The sequence below is a fragment of the Mobula hypostoma genome, chromosome 11, assembly GCF_963921235.1.
Source record: "Mobula hypostoma chromosome 11, sMobHyp1.1, whole genome shotgun sequence".
Taxonomy (NCBI): domain Eukaryota; kingdom Metazoa; phylum Chordata; class Chondrichthyes; order Myliobatiformes; family Myliobatidae; genus Mobula; species Mobula hypostoma.
The window spans coordinates 2168867-2182705 of record NC_086107.1 but is presented as its reverse complement, the minus strand read 5'-3'; the positions used below and the strand labels follow the sequence as shown (position 1 = coordinate 2182705).

The following is a 13839-nucleotide window of genomic DNA, read 5'->3' as shown; positions in this document are numbered from 1 at the left end:
ACAGGAGAGGACAGAAGGCCATGGAAGAAAGAAAATAGGAAGGAGCACTGGAGGGAGGTGATAGGCAGGAAAGGAGATAAGGTAAGGGGGGAGATGGGAATGGGGAATGGTGAAGGGGAGAGGCATTACCAAAAGCTCAAGAAATCGATGTTCATGCCATCAGATTGGAAGCTACCCTGATGGAATACAAGGTGTTGCTCCTCTAACGTGAGTGTGGCCTCATCACAACAATAGAGGAGGCCATGGACTGACATGTCGGAAAGGGAATGGGAAGTGGAAGTAAAATGGGTGGTCACTGGGAGATCCCACTTTTTCTGGTGGACTGAGCGTAGGTGCTCGGCGAAGCCGTCTCCCAATCTGCACCGGGTCTCACTGATATACAGGAGGTCGCACCGAGAGCACTGGGTACAGTAGATGATCCCGACATACAAGAGAAGTTTGGATAGTTACATGGACAGTAGGGGTATAGAGGGCTGTGGCTCCAGTGCAGGTCAATGGGAGTTTAAATGGTTTGGCACGGACTGAATGGGCCAAAGGGCCTGTTTCTATGCTGTACTCTTCTATGACTCTATAGAAACAAGGTAACATGACAAGGTGGCATGTGTTACGTGTGGAACAAATGCACTTTTTGAGCAATTTCATACCCTACATACGCACCCAGATGTTGAATTTTTTTTGAAAATTTATCAAACAGTAGATGACCATAGCCACGTGACTATAGTTCTATTTATGGTGTGTGTTAGGAAAATAAGACTTACCTTCAGCAAAGTCTGTTTGCAGTCTTGAAGTTTGCCACACTTGAAGTAAGCCCTTGCTAAGAAGAGCAGTACTTCTGTACTCTGGTGTTTGTAAAACTTCTTCAAGCAGTTTTCATACTAGCCAAAACAAAAGAGCATATTACACATCACAATTCCTCTACCACTCTCATCTGGGACCTGGGCTCCTAACCTGCATGACAATGGAAAGATAAAGGGCTTTGGGATGTCCTAAGGCAGGGGTCCCCAACCTTGTTTGTACCGCGGACCTGTTTAATATTGACAATATTCCAATATTCTTGCGGACCAGCCAACCAGGGGGGGCGTTAATCACGACCAAAATATAGGTGATAAGTCAACCATAAATCACTTATAAGTGGCTAACACACTCAATTTTGTTTCTAAAAGGGTTTATCTAACGCACACAGCGCATATCTTCCTCGCATGAATATAGTGATAAGTCAATTATAAGTCAATAACATCATAACATTTTAAGTGACGTTTGGATATTAAACACACAGCGCAAATTTTCCCCGAATGAACATATAAAATCATTGCAACACACTAATATCGCTGAATTAGTGGGAGCCCTGGGCTTGTTTCCCTGCAACAAGACGGTCCCATCGAGGGGTGATGGGAGACAGCGATACTCGAAGGGGGTTCCTTATGTCCAGTCTATTCCACAATTCAGTTTTCATTGCATTCATTGCAGAAAACCCCGCTTCACAGAGATATGATGTTGGAAATGGAAGCAACGTCTTCAGTGCTTTCGTGGCTGTCTCAGGATATTCAGCTTTGACTTTGATCCAGAATGCCAGCGGAGATGTTATGTCAAACATACTTTCCGGCCCACCGTCATTTGCAAGCTCGAGGAGTTGATCTTCCCGTGCTGACATGGATGATTCACCGGGGACATTCACAAATGGGTCACGGACCCATTCCTTTACATGTCTTGGGTCATTTGCGGTTGGGAAGTAACACTCGAATTCTGTCGACAGCAAAGACAGGTGATTGCGCACCAGCTGTGAGAAGGACAGTGCAGCCTCAGTCTCTCCCCAAATCCCAGCTAACGTTGGGAACATGTCAAATATGCCCCTGTCCACTTGCCATCCCCACAGTTCCAGTTTGGCTTTGAAAGCAGACACTTCACTTGCCAACTTGAAGACAGTTGTCATTCTCCCCTGAAGTGACAAATTGAGTTCAATGAGCAGGTTGAAGATGTCACACAGATAAGCGAGTTTTGCTATCCACTCCTCGTCACTGAAGTGTGCTGCCAGTGGTGACTTTTTTCCTGAAAGAAATCTCTGTAGCTGCTCTCTTAACTCAAAACCCTGGCCAGGGATCTGCCCCTTGACAGATTCTCCTTGAAACTGTGGTAGCTGAAAGAGAAACCAGTGCCATCTTGTTAGCTGCAGCTACTCCCAACAATTCATGGCACATGTCCTTGGCAGCAGGCAGAATCAATTCTTCACTAACAGTGAAAGGCTTCTTAGCCTTAGCAACACAGCTAGCCACTAAGTACGACGCTCTCAGAGCGGCAGCATTTCTGGAGGCGGTGGCTCTCAGCACTTGCTTCTGTCCCGCCTGCTCACGTTTTTTCTGCTCAAGAAACTCAACAGGTTTGTTTTTAAGCAACATACATCAAAGTTGCTGGTGAACGCAGCAGGCCAAGCAGCATCTATAGGAAGAGGCGCAGTCGACGTTTCAGGCCGAGACCCTTCGTCAGGACTAACTGAAGGAAGAGTGAGTAAGGGATTTGAAAGCTGGAGGGGGAGGGGGAGATGCAAAATGATAGGAGAAGACAGGAGGGGGAGGGATAGAGCCGAGAGCTGGACAGGTGATAGGCAAAAGGGGATACGAGAGGATCATGGGACAGGAGGCCTAGGGAGAAAGACGGGGGGGGGGGTGACCCAGAGGATGGGCAAGAGGTATATTCAGAGGGACAGAGGGAGAAAAAGGAGAGTGAGAGAAAGAATGTGTGCATAAAAATGAGTAACAGCTGGGGTACGAGGGGGAGGTGGGGCCTAGCGGAAGTTAGAGAAGTCAATGTTCATGCCATCAGGTTGGAGGCTACCCAGACGGAATATAAGGTGTTGTTCCTCCAACCTGAGTGTGGCTTCATCTTTACAGTAGAGGAGGCCGTGGATAGACATGTCAGAATGGGAATGGGATGTGGAATTAAAATGTGTGGCCACTGGGAGATCCTGCTTTCTCTGGCGGACAGAGCGTAGATGTTCAGCAAAGCGGTCTCCCAGTCTGCGTCGGGTCTCACCAATATATAAAAAGCCACATCGGGAGCACCGGACGCAGTATATCACCCCAGTCGACTCACAGGTGAAGTGATGCCTCACCTGGAAGGACTGTTTGGGGCCCTGAATGGTGGTAAGGGAGGAAGTGTAAGGGCATGTGTAGCACTTGTTCCGCTTACACGGATAAGTGCCAGGAGGGAGATCAGTGGGGAGGGATGGGGGGGACGAATGGACAAGGGAGTTGTGTAGGGAGAGATCCCTGCGGAATGCAGAGAGAGGGGGGGAGGGAAAGATGTGCTTAGTGGTGGGATCCCGTTGGAGGTGGCGGAAGTTACGGAGAATAATATGTTGGACCCGGAGGCTGGTGGGGTGGTAGGTGAGGACCAGGGGAACCCTATTCCTAGTGGGGTGGTGGGAGGATGGAGTGAGAGCAGATGTACGTGAAATGGAGGAGATGCGTTTAAGAGCAGAGTTGATAGTGCAGGAAGGGAAGCCCCTTTCTTTAAAAAATGAAGACATCTCCCTCGTCCTAGAATGAAAAGCCTCATCCTGAGAGCAGATGCGGCGGAGACGGAGGAATTGCGAGAAGGGGATGGCGTTTTTGCAAGAGACAGGGTGAGAAGAGGAATAGTCCAGATAGCTGTGAGAGTCAGTAGGCTTATAGTAGATATCAGTGGATAAGCTGTCTCCAGAGACAGAGACAGAGACAGAAAGATCTAGAAAGGGGAGGGAGGTGTCGGAAATAGACCAGGTAAACTTGAGGGCAGGGTGAAAGTTGGAGGCAAAGTTAATAAAGTCAATGAGTTCTGCATGCGTGCAGGAAGCAGCGCCAATGCAGTCGTCGATATAGCGAAGGAAAAGTGGGGGACAGATACCAGAATAGGCACGGAACATAGATTGTTCCACAAAGCCAACAAAAAGGCAGGCATAGCTAGGACCCATACGGGTACCCATAGCTACACCTTTAGTTTGGAGGAAATGGGAGGAGCAAAAGGAGAAATTATTAAGAGTAAGGACTAATTCTGCTAGACGGAGCAGAGTGGTGGTAGAGGGGAACTGATTAGGTCTGGAATCCAAAAAGAAGCGTAGAGCTTTGAGACCTTCCTGATGGGGGATGGAAGTATATAAGGACTGGACATCCATGGTGAAAATAAAGCGGTGGGGGCCAGGGAACTTAAAATCATCGAAAAGTTTAAGAGCGTGAGAAGTGTCATGAACATAGGTCGGAAGGGATTGAACAAGGGGTGATAAAACTGTGTCGAGGTATGCAGAAACGAGTTCGGTGGGGCAGGAGCAAGCTGAGACAATAGGTCGGCCAGGACAGGCAGGTTTGTGGATCTTGGGTAGGAGGTAGAAACGGGAAGTGCGGGGTGTGGGAACTATAAGGTTGGTAGCAGTGGATGGGAGATCCCCTGAGCGGATAAAGTCGTTGATAGTGTGGGAGACAATGGCCTGGTGCTCCTTAGTGGGGTCACGATCGAGGGGTAAATAAGAGGTGGTATCCGCGAGTTGTCGCTGTGCCTCGGCAAGGTAGAGGTCAGTACGCCAGACTACAACAGCACCCCCTTTATCAGCGGGTTTAATAATAAGGTTAGGATTAGTGCGGAGGGAGTGGAGAGCAGAGCGTTCCGAAGGAGTGAGGTTGGAATGGGGACAAGGTGCGGTGCAGGTTTGTTTTTAAGTGCAGGGTGCTTGGACTCAAGGCGCCAAAGCAGTTTTGAAGGTTTCATTGCCTCATTAGACAGCTTGTCTCCACATATCACACACAGGGGGGCTTGGAGCATGCGAGTCACCGCTCACAATAAACTCATATTTTATGTATGACTCGTCGTATTTTCTATTGAAGGAAGCTTTCTTTTTTTTTTGCAGTCTTGGCCTCAGCTGTCTTTCTGTCTCTGCATTACCATCATCGTTCGGCCTTTTATGTCCCCTACCATCTCTTTCAAAGAAACTCTCAAGCGACGTTTGTTTTTTACTCATCGAGTAGTTGTAGGTTAATGACCGACTGATGACCTTGCACGCGTTCAAGTTCAACAGTGGGCGTGACAGGGAATGAGGAAAGGTGCAGCTGATTCATATCATTTCATTTCACCAAATCACATCGTTTCCTCGCGGCCCGGTGGCACATGCTTTGCAGCCCAGTGGTTGGGGACCATTGTCCTAAGGCAGCTAAAGGCATTGAAAATAACAAGTTCTTGTTGTTTTTTTGTGCTGGCTATTTTGAAAAGCTCATCCTCTTTGGGATTCTGCCCATTGACCCACAGTCACTTTCCTTTCCAGTGACTCACCTTCACTGGCCTTATCTAAGAAAGGATATGCTGGCTTTGGAGAGGGTCCAGAGGAGGTTCACAAGAGTTATCCCAGGAATGAAAGGTTATCCCAGGTATGAAGAGCATTTGATGGCTCTGGGCCTGTACTCCCTGGAGCTTAGAAGAATGGGGTGGGTGGGAGAATCTCAGTGAAACCTAGCAAATACTGAAAGGCCTAGGTAGAGTGGACGTGGAGAAGATGTTTCCAATAGTGGGAGAGTTTAGGACCTGAGGGCACAGCCTCAGAATAGAAGGATGTCCCTTTAGAATAGAGATGAGGAGGAACTTCTTTAGCCAGAGGGGTGGTGTATCAATCAAGAGGGTGCTGGTGTACATCAGCAACTCTCTATGGGCTGCAGAAAACTGTATCAGTTTTCCTCTTAAATACACTCCGCTTGAACTACTTTTATGCAATCAGCAGCATGTAAATTTCCTCTCAATAATGGATTATAAAATCATATCAGTGATCTTCAGATCTCATGATCGATGGTCAAACGTGGAGCAAAAGTCAGTTAAGCGTGGCGCCTTTAAAGGTCAATGCCATGGCTGAAATTGCGGCAGGAGAGACAGAATTTAAACCAGGCTGAAGTGCAGGGGGATGATGCCTCTTTTGTCTAGCATCTTGTTGGCGAATGTGCAGTCACTGGAAAATAAGATAGATGATCTCAGGGCAAGGCCGAGGCAGAGAGGGAGATCTCAGTTGTTTGTTGCACTGAAACATAGTTAACTGTGGATACACCGGATTCAATGATATGACCGGAAGCCTTTATGATTTCAGAATAGACCGAATTGTCAACTCTGGTAAGAAAAAAGATGGTGGCATGTGCTGTTTAGTCACTTCTCATTGGTACACAGATCTTGGGGTTATGTCGACTTCCTGTTCCCCTGACATCGAACAACAATTAAATATAGACCATTCTATTTGCCTTGGGACTTTTCATCTGTGATCCTGACCACAGTTTACATACCACTGGTGGCAGATTATAAGCAAGCACTTGCAAAACTGATGGTGTCTGTAAACAAGAAAAAGCCCATCCCGGCGCATTTCAAATTACAGCTGGCAACTTTGAACAGGCCTGTTTGAAGAATGCCCATCGTTCCTTTCCAAGACCACATTTTGGCAGTTTGGATCTTTTGGCTGTACTCCCACTACCTGCGTGCAGACAGAGCCTAAAGAGCAAGGCTCCAGAGATCAAGGTGGGAGGCAGAGGAACGGTTACAGGATTGCCTTGAGTCAATGGACTGGGCCGTGTTCAAGAGCTCACCTGATGACTACACCAGGGTCATTATAGACCTTATTAAAACTGCCAAGGATGAGTGTGTCCCCACAAAATCATTCAGGTCTTTCCCCAATCAGAAGCCCTGGATGAACAACGAAATCCAGAATCTGCTGAGAGCCAGATCAGAGGCATTCAAGTCTGGAGTTGCAGATATGATCTCCAGAAAGCCATCTCACAGGCGAAGTGCAGATTCTGCAGAAGACTGGAATCAACGAGGGACACTCGACAGCTGTGGCAGGGTTTGAGTGCCTTAACCACCTACAAAGTTAAATCACGCGACATAGAGGGCAGCACAGCTTGCTTCCAGATGAGCTCAATGCCTTCTAAGCTCGCTCTGACCACCAGTACAGGGAGGAACCATCGCACACCCCCATGTTTCCCGATGGTCCTTTGGTCTCAGTATTTGAAGATGACGTGCAGGCTGCATTCAAGAGAGTGAATGCAAGGAAAGCATCCAGTCCAGACGGAATATCTGGCCGAGTTCTGAAGACCTGTGCCGATCAACTGTCTGGTGTATCCACGGACATTTTCAACCTTTCGCTCCGGCAGTGTGTGGTACCCAAGTGCTTCAAGCAGGCTTCAGTTGTACTGGTAGTAACTTGTCTAAATGACTGTCAGCCAGTGGCACTTACATCCAGTGATGAAGTGTTTTGAGAGGCTGGTGTTCAAGCACATCCGCTCCTGTCTGAGTGGTGACTTGGATCCACTATAATTCACCTTCACATAACCCTGGAACATCTGGACAGCAAAGATGCCCCCATCATGATGCTCTTTATTGATTGCAGCTCAGCATTTAACACCATCATCCCCTCAAAACTAATCAGTAAACTCAAAAACTTAGGCCTCAATATCCGGTTGTGCAATTGGATCCTGGAGTCCCTCACTTGTAGTCCCCAGTCAGTTCGGATCCGCACAGGAGCACTGTAGGGAAGTGTACTTAGCTCCCAGCTCTACTTACTTTACACCTAAGTACAGCTCCTACACCATATACAAGTTTGCTGATGACACCACTGCTGTGGGTTGTATCAAAGGTGCTGATGAATCAGCTAACAGGAGGGAGACTGAATACTTGATTGAGTGGTGTAATAACAACAACCTTTCACTCAATGTCAATGAGACCAATAAACTGATTGTAGATTTCAAGAGAGGGAAACCAGAGGTCCATGAGCCGGTAATCGTTGGAGGATCAGAGGTGGTGGTGGGGGTCAGTGACATAAAATTCCTGGCTGTCACTACCTCACAAGACCTGTCCTGGACCCATCATATAAATATAATTGCGAAGAAAGCACAACAGCCGCTCTACTTCCTTAGGAGTCTGCAGAGATTTGGCGTGTCATCAAAAACCTTGGCAAACTTCTTTCTATAGATGCATAGTGGAAAGTATATGGCCTGGTATGGGAACACCAATGCCTTTGAGTGGGAAATCCTACAAAAGGTAGTGAATTTGGCCCAGTACATTAACATAGACAAACGAGCAGAATTAGGCTGTCTAGCCCATTCCACATCCGAATCATCTAAATGTGTCACCTTGCAAGTGCTGGCGGTGGATTCTGACAGCGGATCACATCCATGGCTGATCCTCAAATAATTTCCATAACAAGTCCTCAGTGAGACCACAAGTAAGAACATACAAATTAGGACCAGGAGTAGGCCACTGGGCCTTCTCTTATATTTAATATGATGATTGATTTGAATCTCTGAGATAATAGGAATGGCATTGACTGTAAACTGGCTTCTGTGATGACTCCAATAGGAAAAAGACTTTGTTTCCATTGCCTCGAGAGAAGAAGGGTTTCAAACTCATGAATCTCAGAGAACGTCTCAATCCCATCTTAAGTGTACTAACACTTAAACAGTGAAAATTAGTTCTAGATTGTCCAAGAAGAGGAAATATTATCTCCACGCTGTCAACACACCAGAATCTGGTTATCTTTAAACTGAGTTACCTCTTGCTCTTCTAAACTTCACCAAATACAAAACTAACCTGTCAAGCAATCCTTCATAAGACAACCTTCTCATTCCAGTTAGTCTAGAAAAGTTCCCTTTAACTACTTCTTCTTCTTAAGCCCATCACCCCTACCGAAACATGCCCTCCAACAGCAGCTTGTCATCAGAGCCCTTTGTGTAGGGCTGACAGAAAGTTGATCAGACCTGTGGCTTCTGCTTTCACAACACAACTTCATATGTCTTCTAGGTGAAGATCATTCTTCTCCCAGGGATGAGGTCTTTGGAGCGTCTGTTGGCATTTCTGTAGTTCTGGGTTTTTATGGGCTGGGGTTGCTAGCCCCATTGTCAACTCTTCTCCTTTCGCATCCGGTCTGTCATTTAACCACTTACTACTGATAATCATCTTTCCTTAAATAAGGACCCCAAAATTATATGAAATATGCTATCACTGGCAAAGCTCTACAAGGAGTGCTGCCACAGGAAAGCAGCATCCATCATCAAGGACCCCCAGCTTCCAGGCCATACTCAAGCAAGGACCAGTTTTCAGCTGTTACTGCAAAGAGTAAATTGGAAGCAGTTAATTGAAGTTAAGAGCATAACTTTGCAAATAAACAACACTCTGATGCACAGACCAAGAGATAAGGTTTGCAAAGTGGTGATCGTGAGACTTTTGCATATGCATCAACCAAATGTTAAGACAATGGGGCTGTGTTAATTGTCCTGCATCAATCTAGGGTTTGGAGTAATGGATTGAAGTATTTTATACCATTGGAAACAATTTTCGAGGAAGACTCAGACCTGACTGATACTATTAGTTAGCTCTATCAATAGCTGGGGAAAGCCTTGTTCTCCGTCATCAGTAGATTTTAGAATATTTGTATTAACTATAGTTTCCCCATCAAAAGTGTTTGAACCTTTAGGGATGTCTTATCAATTACAGTGTGCCTCCATTGTAAACACGTACCTCAAAGGAACCCTCTCTTCTCACTGCTACTTTTGGGAAGGAATACAGGAACCTTAGGTCCCACACCACCAAGTTCAGGAACTGCCATTATCCTTCAATGATCAACTCTCAGATGCGGTCTCAGCAATACCCTCACTACATCACCACTGTTGTATTCGATTGCATAAAACAAACAACATTTTCTTAGCCTTGCTCATTACCTGCATAATACCCTTTTGTAAATCGTGCATCAGTACATCCAGATTCCTCTGTACCCCAGACCTTTGCAATATCCCAGGTTCATGATCAGTTAACTGCTCTTAAGTCCACAGATGTTGCCTGATCTCTTGAGTATTTCCACTGCTTTGCCTGTTACTATAGCAGTGCTCTAAACACCCTAGCATTTAGATCTTTAAATTAGCAGAAATTATCATCCAAATTCAACAAATGTAATTGGAAGTTAAAGTAATGGGCATGTTTGATACATACCATCTGCACAGCACTAATATACTGTTTCTGTTCCACGTAGATGTGTGCCAGGTTTAGCCAAACATCACTGATTTCTGCTGTTGCCTCTCTCACCTGTGCAAATACATCTCGAGCCTCACGCACATAGCCCTTGTGGGCCAATACTGCACCTGTTGAGAAAAAGGCAAGGCCATTTGTAAATCATTTTGCTACCGATCATGGTAAAGAGACGTTCCTACAGAATCATGGACATTATAAAGCATTTTAAAACAATTGCAAACATGGAAAGACCTGGGAGCGCTGGCATTGCAGAGGGCAAGAGGAGCTTCACGAGAATGATTCTGGGAATGAAAGGATTAATGTATGGCAAGCGTTGGAGTGACATTTAAAAATTTTCCAGTCCTCCGGAATCATTCCAGAATCTAGTAATTCTTGAAAGGTCATTACTAGTGCCTCCATAATCTCTTCAGATACCCCTTTCAGGACCCTGATGTGTAGTCCATTTGGTCCATGTGACATATCTACCTTCAGACCTTTCAACTTCCCAAGTACCTTCTCTTTAGTAATAGAAATTATACTTAATTCTGCCCCTGGCATTCTTGAATTTCTGGCATACTACTAGTCTTCCACAGTGAAGACTGATGCAAAATACCTATTAAGTTCATCCAGCATTTCTTTATCCCCCGTTACTACCTGTGCCGTGTCATTTTCCAGCAGTCCAATATCCACTCTCGCCTCTCTTTTACTCTGTATATACTTGAAAAACCTTTTGGTATCCTCTCTTATACTACTGACTAGCCCACCTTCATATTTCATCTTTTCTCTCCTTATGGCTTTTTTAGTTCCCTTCTGTGGTTTTTTAAAAGTATACCCAATCCTCTAAGTTCCCAATAATTTTTGTTGTTTTATATGCCCTCACTTTTCCTTTTATACTGTCAACTTTCCTTCTCAGTCACAATTGCGTCATCTTGCTTTTAGAATACTTCTTTGGGATGTATTTATCCTGAACCTTCCAAACTGCTCCCAGAAACTCCAGCCATTGCTGCTCTGCCATCATCCCTGCTAGTGTCCCCTTCCAATCAACTTTGGCCAGCTCCTCTCTTGCCTCTGTAATTCCCTTTAATCTACTATAATATTGATACATCTGACATCTGCTTCTCCCTCTCAAACTGTAGGATGAATTCTATCATATTATGATCACTGTCTCTAAGGGTTCCTTGATCTTAAGCCTCCCAGTCAAATCTGGGTCATTACATTACCCCCAGTGCAGAATTGCCATTTCCCTAGTGGACTCAACCACAAGCTGCTCTAAAAAGCCATTTTGCAGACATTCTGAAAACTCCCCCTCTTGGAATCCAGCACCAACCTGTTTTTCTCCAATCTCCCTGCATACTGAAATATCACATCACTATGGTAACATTGCCCTTTTTACGTACCTTTTCTATCCTCTGTTGTAACTTGTAGCCCACATTCTGGCTACTGTTTGAGGGCTGTATATAACACCTATCTGAGACTTTTTACCCTTCAAATCCCATGTCACTTTTTGCAAGGAATTAATTTCATTTTTTACAAACAGGGGCACCCACCCCCCTCAGCCTACCTGCCTGTCCTTTCGATATAATGGGTATCCTTGGATGTTAAGCTCCCAACTATAATCTCCTTTCAGCCATGACTCAGTGATGCCCACATCATACCTACCAATTAAGTGGTGCTCATTACAAGATCATCTACATTATTCCATTTACCGTGTGCATTCAAATATGCAACCTTCAGTCCTATATTCATTACCCTTTTTGATTTTGACACCGTTACATTCTAACTCATCCCACTGACTGCAATTTTGCCCTCTCATCTGCCTGTCTTCCTCACAGACCCACTACACAATATATTGTCTTCAATACCGCTGCCGCATCCCCTTGTCAAATTAGTTTAAACTCTCCCCAACAGTACTAGCAAACCTGCCCGTAAGGATATTGAAGTAATACACACAAAATGCTGGAGGAACTCAGCAGGCCAGGCAGCATCTATGGAAAAAAGTAAACAGCCAATTTTTCGGGCTGAGACCTTTCATCAGGACTCCTAAATTTCTTTTGTGTGTATTACTTTAATTTCCAGTATCTGCAGATTTTCTCGTTTGCAAGGATATTAGTCCCCCTCAGGTTCAGGTGTAAGTTGCCTTTTTTGTACAACTCATACCTTCCCCAGTAGAGATCCCAATGATCCAGAAATCTGAACTCCTACACCCTGCACTAGTTCCTCAATTGTACATTCATCTGCCAAATCATTCTATTCTTGCTCTCACTGGCACATGGCAGAAGCAGCAATCCAGAGATTACTACCCCGGAGGTCCTGCTTTTCAGCTTTCTGCTCAACTCCCTATATTCCCTCTTCAGGAGCTCCTCCCTATGTCATAGGTATCAAACTGTACCACGACGTAGGGCTGTTCTGTTGTGTTGTCCATGCACTGTCTAGAGATGCTCCTACATTACTGTGCAAAGAACAAGTGCTGCCTGGTCCCAGAATCTTTGACGAATGCAGAGCTCTCAGCCATTTCCTGCTAATATGAATTGCATTGGCTGGAAGCAGGCTTCTGTGATGAGTCCAGTAGCAAAAATGATTGAGGATTAATGCTCAATAAAATACATTCATTATCCATCAGATACCTTTTATCGAAAATAATATCAACTAACTCAATTTTTTCTGCAAAGAGAACACTAATTTCTATTTGATGACAATTTCCCAAACTTTACAGCATTCAAGTTCATTTATAATTCACTCCTGTATTCAACCTCAACACAAAATACCACACTTTTTTAAAATTTAGAGATACAGCGCAGGATAGGCTGTTCCCGCCCAGAAAACTACCTATTTAACCCCAGCCTAATCACAGGACAATTTACAACGACCAATTAATTATGAACTGTGGGAGGAAAACGGAGCACCCAGAGGGAACCATTGCAGCTCGCGGGAAGAATGTACAAACTCCTTATGGACAGTGCCATAATTGAACTCTGGAGTCTGGAACATATCATCGCACTAATTGCAGTGCCCCTGACTGCAATCAGTATCAGTTATATTAATGAAACATTAAAAATGCTAGAAATTGCCAGACTCCTCTTCCTATTTCCTCTGCTACTCTCTCTCATTCAGTCACAAAAAGACTTGAATTTCAACCTTAAAGGATCTAGAATGAGGAGAGACACTGCCTGATTCTTGAAATAATGAATAGTACCACTAACTCACAGTCACCACTTACTCTTGCCCACTCTGTACTATAATATATGGATCCCAGATCGGCCTCTACAGCCACCTTGGGGACCCACCAACAGACAACCCTTTAGGTGAACATCATACTCTACTTGAGTGATCACAGGAAGAACAGTACCTACCTATGCCATTGGCAGCATACAGATTCTTGGGATCATTCCTGAGCACTTGTTTATAGATTGCCAATGCTCGATCCTGATGACGTTTCTCCTAACAAGTTACAGAATTGGAAAAACAAATTATGAACAAGCATTTTACTCCTAACCTTAAAGAACTTCAGCAGACTAGTCAAATATAATTTTGCTTTCATAAATCCAAGCTGGCTCCACTCAATTACTTTTGCTTCATGCAACTTTTTATATTGTGAACAGTTTTGAGCCCTTTATCTGGAATTGGAAAGGATCTAGGAGGTTCATGAGAATGTTTTGGGAATGGAAGGGTTAATGTATGAGATGTGTTTGATGGCTTTGGGCCTGTACTCGCTGAGTTTAGAAGAAAGATGGGGGATATCATTGAACCTTTCGGATACTGCAAGGCCAAGATAGAGTGGATGTGGAGACGATGAGTCTAGGACCAGAGCGCACAGCTTCAAAATAGAGGGATGCCCATTTAGGACAGATG

At 44.9% G+C, this 13839-nt stretch overlaps 1 protein-coding gene across 1 annotated transcript in view; it reads right to left on the bottom strand.

Moving 5' to 3' along the window:
• The window catches only part of ctr9 (CTR9 homolog, Paf1/RNA polymerase II complex component), a 105678-nt gene that overhangs the window by 28977 nt on the left and 62862 nt on the right, over positions 1 to 13839 (bottom strand). Inside the window, exons 15-17 of the mRNA XM_063061570.1 lie at positions 13341 to 13428; positions 9973 to 10121; positions 759 to 875 (exon numbers count right to left, since the gene is read on the bottom strand). Coding sequence (XP_062917640.1) covers positions 759 to 875; positions 9973 to 10121; positions 13341 to 13428 — 354 coding nt within the window. The remainder of the gene's footprint in view (positions 1 to 758; positions 876 to 9972; positions 10122 to 13340; positions 13429 to 13839) is intronic.